This window comes from Oryzias latipes, chromosome 21 (genome assembly GCF_053564925.1).
Source record: "Oryzias latipes strain Hd-rR chromosome 21, Olatipes_Hd-rR_3.1".
Taxonomy (NCBI): domain Eukaryota; kingdom Metazoa; phylum Chordata; class Actinopteri; order Beloniformes; family Adrianichthyidae; genus Oryzias; species Oryzias latipes.
The window spans coordinates 32,457,931-32,466,446 of NC_136257.1; the positions used below are offsets into that span (position 1 = coordinate 32,457,931).

An 8,516-nucleotide genomic window follows, 5' to 3' on the forward strand; every position below is an offset into this window, starting at 1 on the left:
TGGCATCATCCGTTGATCTGTTTGCTTTGTAAGCAAACTGGTGGGGGACGAAGATTGGAGGGAGGGAGTCTTTGATGTGTCCCAGGAGCAGCCGCTCCAGACACTTTGTGATGACAGCAGTGAGTGCAACTGGGCGGAAGTCCGTGAGGAAGGCTGTGGATGAGGACTTTTTGGGTATCGGGATGATAGTGGATGACTTCAGGCAAGCAGGGATGAAAGCCTGAGCTAGCGACAGGTTGAAGATTTTTGTGAAGACCTGGGAGAGTTGATCGGCGCAGGCCCGCAGAACCTTTCCGGGAACTCCATCAGGTCCCGCCGCTTTCCTGGGGTTTACCCTGCTGAACATCCGTGCCATCCGTGCCACGTCCATAAAGGCATTGTTTTTATATTTAGAGCTCTAAGCAACCAAACAGTTGTCTATATAAAAGAGCTTTTACAATTGTGCACTTTTAGCAGGCTGAAAAAATTATCTTTTTAAAATTGCCATTTCAAATTTGGGTTTTAAATTTTGTGTTCCATTTTTCTGTGCTTGTATTGGAAGGATTTGTTATTATTTTGTTTAAAAGTGCTACATATTGTATATACACATAATTTATTTAGAGAAATTTGCTATACGTTGTGTTATTTGGTTTTGTAGTTTAATTTCATTGGATTTATATTAAGGAAAAGAAGTTGCAGCATTGATTAAAAAAGGATAAAAGAGACATTTACTGTCTAAGTCTTATGTTACATCTGTAGAACTGTACTGAGAGTTGGGTTTTGTTTTGGAGCACATTCATATGTTTTGTTTGTAAAAAAAAAAGATAAAATATTAGGTTAATTGCATTTTACATGACTAGAAAAGCAATGATTATTCATAAAAATCTATGAAAGACATACAAAACAAATGAAAAAGCAGTCTGCCCTCCCTCTTGTGTCTAAACTCTTGTCACCTCACTTCTGGGTTAGTTAGCATATGAACTGGCAGCTGGTGTGTGTGTGTGTGGGGGGGGGGGGGGTGAAATTTGACTCCAGCAACAGAGCAGGCTGACGAACAAGCTGCAGCATGAGGAAAAGACTGAAGCATGTAAGAGGAAATGACATCCTACAGTTGACCAGTTCATTTTATATCTGTAAAGAATATTCAATAAGCATTTAGACATGTTCAGCTATATGCGTGTGAAACTTGGTGTGGATATTTGAAGCATAAGTAATTTTAAAACACACTTGTTTGGAGTCCAGACGGAAAAAGCACAGGTTTTGGGATGAATCAGGATTTTTTTAAAATCATCTGTTTCACCTGGACTTCTGAAAAAAATATGGAAGGCAGCAAACACAGATCCCTACATTTAAAAAAATAAATGGTGTTGATATATGATGATTAAGTTATGAAAAAAAATAGGTGTTTGTAGTTTTGCCTAAAAAGACGTTTTCGGACCTTTTTGGATGAAATGTTGAATAAAAGTTCACCTGTAACTTCAATAATTCTGAATTTTTTTAGGAAGCAGTAGCACATAAATGCCTATGAAAGTTGAATTCTTGGTGCTGATAACCTAAACAGAATTTATGCTAAAAATCTTTGTTCAGTCCAAAATTTCATTAAAAAAATCAAGTGATGAAGTTTCTCGTAGACCCTATAGTGTTACATATCAAAGCTGGAGGTTATTAAAGGCATCTAATTCTGAAATCTCAGCTTCCTGAGACAAACGGCTGATTTATAATAAATTTCTATTATTTGGGTGCACATAATCGACCACTTCCTGTTACGCAGGCACCGTCAGGTGTACACCCATGAAACTTTACATGATGAGAGAGGACCCTTCTGAGTATCTCCAGTTTTAATTTCATGCACATCGGACAAAGCAAAGAGAAAATACAGGGCAGAATGTGCCCAATGCAATAACTAGGTGGCGCTATAGAGCTCGTCCAAGATTGTCATATCCATGGGTTCAGAATAGAAGCTTCATCATATCCATTGAATTTCAGTGAGATTGGACAAGGAATGTGCACGTGAGAGCAACTTTTGTGTGCATGGCGAGACGCCCAACTTTGCCGCTCTGTCACGACCACACCCCCGCATTGAAAGTTATGGTTTTTTGTCAGAGTAAACTTCAATGGCTTTTCAACAGGTGGACGTCATTTTCAGGTGTGTCGGCTCATCCTACTCGGAGCAGTGATGCTCCAAGTAAAACATGTCATTTCCTCTTGCCAGCAGGTGGCGCTACACTTTTTCCAGATTCTTTCACTGCAGATGTGTTCAGAGTCAGACTACAATCATGCATATCAATTTTTGATCAGATTGGATTATGCATGGCTGAGTAATGGCCATTTTTCTTTTCATGGCGTGTTTTCGAAACAAGGTCGAATTTCTACGCGCCGCCACGGTCACAAACTTCTGTAAAAACTTAAAAGCTTTGCAATTTAACATCGGACATGTGTCTAGTTTACAAAACCAAAGTTTGGAGTCATTATTCACAAATCTCTAGGAGGAGTTCGTTCTAGAAGGAGGCCTGCAAATGTCCAAAATAGAGCAAAAATGACATATTGACATCAATATAGCAGACTTCCTGTGCGACTGACAGCTTGGTACTTACAGACTTTTTTGTAGGTTTCCATCTGATGAACATGCCCTGAAAAAATCAAGCTTGTATGTCAAAGCATATGCGGGGGCTCGGGACAAATGTCACTGTAGGTGGCGCTGTCGAGCCGTTTTTGTGCGCCCATGCCAATCTCCTGTAAAATACGAAATTTTTCGCGACTCCTGATGTGTGTGCCAAATTTGGTGAGTTTTGGGGTATGTTAAAGGCCTCAAAAAGGCGACTCTTCCGTCGGAAGAAAAAGAATAATAATTAAAGCTACAAGTAGCATTTAGCGGGCCCGAGCACGTGCGACCGCATGGCACGAGCGACCGCCCCGTGAGCAACGCCCTGCTCGAGCCATTCTCGTCGTTTTTTCTTGTCCATTCTGGAGCTCCAAGCTATTGTTAATACGACAGCAGCCGGGGGGGGGGGGGGGGGGGGGGGGGGGGGGGGGGCTGTAATCTGTTGCCTTAAGGGACAAAGACTTTTGCATATAGCATGAAAAAAATTCAAGCAATGATGATAATTGCTATCACTGTCCCTAAGGATGAGAACAATAGAACTCATTCAATTTCCACTACAATGTCTAGATGAGTGTCAGCTATGTCTGATAACTTGGCCAATTAGCTGGACCGGGATCTTGCAAAGTGCAGGTGGTTAACGTCCAGTGTGATGAGTCTGTGGACGGCAACAGTACAGCATAGCTTTTGGTTTCCACAAGAGAAGAACTTCTGACACATCTGCCCTAACAGACAACTACAAGAGGAGTTGAAATGTATAACACGGTGAAGGAGTTTTTGTGCAGAAAAAGGTACAATTAGAAAAGCTGGTAGCAGTGACTGCAGATGGGACTCCTGCTATGATCAATAGACAAACAGGTTTCATCACTCACTGTAAAGCTGACCCAGACTTTCCAAAATGTCTGCATTACTGCTGCGTCATTCACCAGCAGGCCTTATGTGCAGAAGTGATTGGCTCTGGACATATAATGACTCTTATTCTGAAAATCGTAAACAACCTCAGCTGCAAAGCAAAACAGCACAGGATTTTTAAGGTGCTATTGGAGGAGATGTCTGTTGAATATGGTGAATATGAACATTGTGAATCTGAACTTGCATTCTTGACTGACATTACTGGAAAACTAAACCACTTGATCTGCGAGCTGCAAGACAATGGCAAAACTATTTTTTTTTTGACCAGCCTGCCTGAGCCAGTGTTTTTCTTGTGGGGATCTTTTCTGCCAGGGCTTGTCAGCTTGGTCAGTGGATGTTGCTGCAGTTGTCTCCCTTGCTGGGACAGCTGGAGTTAAACACAGCAGCTCACGGCTCTGAAGTGGACCCCGTTGCTGTCCCAGTCTGGATGGGCACTGTGGCGATGTTCCAATGGCCAGGCTGGCTCCTGGTATAAAGAGATTCCCAAATACCATTTCCTAACCGCAGAGCCAAGGATGTGTTTACATGTTTAGGTCAAAAATGCTATGGACAGCTTCATGTTGTCTAAACATGCCACCCTGTTATTAATCCAGTTGATATGGTTCTCCATCTGTGTCTAGGTGATAGAAAAGCATTTTTTTTTATATTTAGAGCTCTAAGCAAACAAACAGTTGTCTATATAAAAGAGCTTTTACAATTGTGCACTTTTAGCAGGTCTCTGAGTTCATGTGACCAATGTATGGTGGATTTTCACAGACCTTGTTTAAAACTGAAGGTGAGAGAGACTTAGAGAAATGGCTTCATTGTTCTGGAGTTCTTTGTTTCATCCACAGAAGTGTAGAATTGGTGATTGATTTTGAAAAGCTGCTGAAAAAAGTATCTTTTTCAAATTGCAATTTCTAACTTGGGTTTTACATTTTGTGTTCCATTTTTTGTGCTTTAATTGGGAAGCATTTGTTATTTGTTTGGTGTTTTTAAGGTTCTGCAAATATACACATCATTTTTTAGAGACATTTGTTATCAGTTGTGTTTGTTGATTTGTAGTTTAATTTCATTGGATGTATAGATGTCGTGTGGGGGGGAGGCTCGAGAGCAGGTAGGACCCAGGCGCAGAGACGGGAGGCAAACGGGTTCAGGGCAAGTGGGTTTATTTAACTAACAAAAAGCGCTGCAGAGCAGGATGACAAAACTAAAAACAAAAACTTACTGTGGCTTGGCAAGGGACATGGACGCCAGACAAGAAGACGTGATCAACATGAGCAGAAGTTAATGGACCAGCACAGGAGGAAGGCAGAGACAAGACTTATATACAGACAGGGCAGACAAGACACAGGTGAACACGATTAGGGCAGATGGGGACCAAAGGAAGTAAAACTCAAGAAACATGACAAGACAGGAAACCTTTCAAAATAAAACAGGAAACAGAACCAAACAAGACAGAACAAGAACTAAAGCGAAAAAAAAGACAACAAACTGAAACCATGACAATAGAAAGGAAAAGAAGTTCAAACATTGATTATAAAAAAGGATATAAGAGATAAAAAAAAAGAAAAAGGAAAAGAAAAAAGATAAACTATTGATTTAATTGCATTTTGAATGAATAAAAAACAATGATTAATAGAATCAGAATCAGAATCAGGAATCAGAAAAAGTTTTATTGCCAGGTTCAGTAGAGCGCACTTTACAAAACGAGGAATTTGACTTGGTGTATAGTGCAATTAAGAATAAGTTAAAAATTAAGTTAACAACAACAACACACTATATACAGTAGAGTAAGGTGAATTAAAGTGGGAGCACAGATGGGCTGGGATGGTGGGGCCTGTAAGTGGCACCGACAGTCCTTTGGTGGGCGGGGGGGGGGAGGGGGGGTCACCTGGGGGAGTTGGGGTTCTGTTCAGCAGGCTGGCTGCAGTGGGGAAGAAGCTGTTCTTGTGGCGCGAGGTCCTGGTCCTGATGGACCGGAGCCTCTTGCCAGAAGGGAGGGGCCGAAAGAGATTATGTCCTGGATGAGAGGGGTTGGCTACAATCCTGGCTGCCCGCCTCCAGGTCCTGGAGATGTGCAGCTCCTGGAGAGACGGGAGGTGGCAGCCGATCACCTTCTCTGCTGAGTGGATGACGCGTTGCAGCTTGGCCTTGTCTCTGGCCGTGGCCGCAGCGAACCAGACTGTGATGGAGGACGTGAGGGTGGATTCGATGATGGCGGTGTAAAAGTCTACCAGCATCTTTTCAGGGAGGTGAAACTTATTCAGCTGCCTCAGGAAGTACATCCTCTGCTGGACCTTCTTAGTGATGGAGCTGATGTTCTGCTCCCACTTGAGGTCCTGGCTGATGATGGTTCCCAGGAAGCAGAAGGACTCCACAGAGGTCACCGGGGAGTCACAGAGGATGACAGGGGGGAGGGGGGCTGGGGCCTTCCTCAAGTCCACTGTCATCTCCACTGTCTTCAGAGCATTAAGCTCCAGGTTGTTAGCGCTGCACTATGACACCAGCCTGGCTATTTCACTCCTGTAGGCCGACTCATCTCTGTCAGAGATGAGGCCGATGAGTGTGGTGTCGTCAGCAAACTTCAGGAGTTTGACAGACAGGTGACCAGCTGTGCAGCTGTTTGTGTACAGGGAGAGTAACAGGGGTGAAAGGACACAGCCCTGGGGGGATCCGGTGCTTGTGGTCCGAGTATCTGAGACGAGCTTCCCCAGCCTCACATACTGCTGTCTGTCCGTCAGGAAGTCTGTGATCCACCTGCAGGTGGAGTCAGGCACATTCATCTTGGAGAGTTTTTAATACTAAAGATGTATGAAAGACATACCGAAAAAATATGTCTTTCAGTGTTTAACTGGCTGTCTTTGGATTATGCATGCCTGAATAATGGTCATTCTTACTCCTCATCTCTCTGTTCACTGCTTGCTAATTTACATAGCAGGGGTCCCAGCAGGAGGGGGCGGGGTTGTAACACGACTCCTTCAGCAGAGCCAGGCTGAGAGAGGCTTTCACATGTAAGATGTTAGATGTTAGAATGCCAGATGTTAGAATGACCAGTTCATTTTATATCTATGAAAATATTCAGGTAGCTATGGGACATGTTTAGCTATAGGTCTGTGAAAATTGGTGTCGATTGTTGAAACATAAGTTACCATAAAAAAATGTTTGTTTGGAGTCTAGACAGATTTAACACAGGTTTTTGGATGAAAAAGGATTTTTTATAAATCATCTGTTACACTTTTAAGTCTGAAAAAAATATGGAAGGCAGCAAACACAGATCCCTACCGTTTTTAATTTTTTTGTGCTGATATTTGAAAGATAAGTTATGCAAAAAAATAGGTGTTTGCAGTTTTGCCTAAAAAGACGTTTTCGGACCTTTTTGGATGAAATGATGTCTAAAAGTTCACCTGTAACTTCAATAATTCTGAATTTTTTTAGGAAGCAGTAGCACATAAATGCCTATGAAAGTTGAATTCTTGGTGCTGATAACCTAAACAGAATTTATGCTAAAAATCTTTGTTCAGTCCAAAATTTCATTAAAAAAATCAAGTGATGAAGTTTCTCGTAGACCCTATAGTGTTACATATCAAAGCTGGAGGTTATTAAAGGCATCTAATTCTGAAATCTCAGCTTCCTGAGACAAACGGCTGATTTATAATAAATTTCTATTATTTGGGTGCACATAATCGACCACTTCCTGTTACGCAGGCACCGTCAGGTGTACACCCATGAAACTTTACATGATGAGAGAGGACCCTTCTGAGTATCTCCAGTTTTAATTTCATGCACATCGGACAAAGCAAAGAGAAAATACAGGGCAGAATGTGCCCAATGCAATAACTAGGTGGCGCTATAGAGCTCGTCCAAGATTGTCATATCCATGGGTTCAGAATAGAAGCTTCATCATATCCATTGAATTTCAGTGAGATTGGACAAGGAATGTGCACGTGAGAGCAACTTTTGTGTGAATGGCGAGATGCCCAACTTTGCCGCTCTGTCACGACCACACCCCCGCATTGAAAGTTATGGTTTTTTGTCAGAGTAAACTTCAATGGCTTTTCAACAGGTGGATGTCATTTTCAGGTGTGTCGGCTCATCCTACTTGGAGCAGTGATGCTCCAAGTAAAACATGTCATTTCATCTTGCCAGCAGGTGGCGCTACACTTTTTCCGGATTTTTTCACTGCAGATGTGTTCAGAGTCAGACTACAATCATGCATATCAATTTTGGATCAGATTGGATTATGCATGGCTGAGTTATGGCCATTTTTCTTTTCATGGCGTGTTTTCGAAACAACGTCGAATTTCTACGCGCTGCCACGGTCACAAACAACCGTAAAAACTTAAAAGCTTCGCAATTTAACATTGGACATGTGTTTAGTTTACAAAACCAAAGTTTGGAGTCATTACTCACAAATCTCTAGGAGGAGTTCGTTCTAGAAGGAGGCCTGCAAATGTCCAAAATAGAGCAAAAATGACATATTGACCTCAATATAGCAGACTTCCTGTGCGACTGACAGGTGGGTCCTTTCAGACTTTTTTGTAGGTCTCCATCTGAAGAACATGCCCTGAAAAAATCAAGCTTGTACGTTAAAGCATATGCGGGGCGTCGGGACAAAAGTCAGTGTAGGTGGCGCTGTGGAGCCTTTTTTGCGCACCCATGCCAATTTCCAATAAAATACGAAATTTTTCGCGACTCCTGATGTGTGCGCCAAATTTGGTGAGTTTTGGGGTATGTTAAAGGCCTCAAAAATGCGATTCTTCCGGCGGAAGAAAAATAATAATAATTAAAGCTACAAGTAGCATTTAGCGGGCCCGAGCACGTGCCACCGCCTGGCACGAGCGACCGCCCCGTGAGCAACGCCCTGCTCGAGCCATTCTCGTCGTTTTTTCTTGTCCATTCTGGAGCTCCAAGCTAATGTTAATATGACAGCAGCCTGTGGGGGGGGGGGGGGGGGGGTACTATAATCTGTTGCCTTAAAGGACAAAGACTTATGCATATAGCATGAAAAAAATTCTTAAATCTAAGCCTCGTTTAGACCTGCTCA

The 8,516-nt window shown here is 42.5% G+C and overlaps 1 protein-coding gene across 1 annotated transcript in view; it reads right to left on the reverse strand.

Moving 5' to 3' along the window:
* LOC144988791 (uncharacterized) overlaps positions 1–6,736 on the reverse strand; it is a 51,643-nt gene extending 44,907 nt beyond the window's left edge. Inside the window, exons 1-2 of the mRNA XM_078939727.1 lie at positions 6,370–6,736; positions 5,364–6,229 (exon numbers count right to left, since the gene is read on the reverse strand). Coding sequence (XP_078795853.1) covers positions 5,364–5,922 — 559 coding nt within the window. The 5' untranslated portion in view covers positions 5,923–6,229; positions 6,370–6,736. The remainder of the gene's footprint in view (positions 1–5,363; positions 6,230–6,369) is intronic.
* Between the last annotated feature and the right edge of the window lie 1,780 nt (positions 6,737–8,516).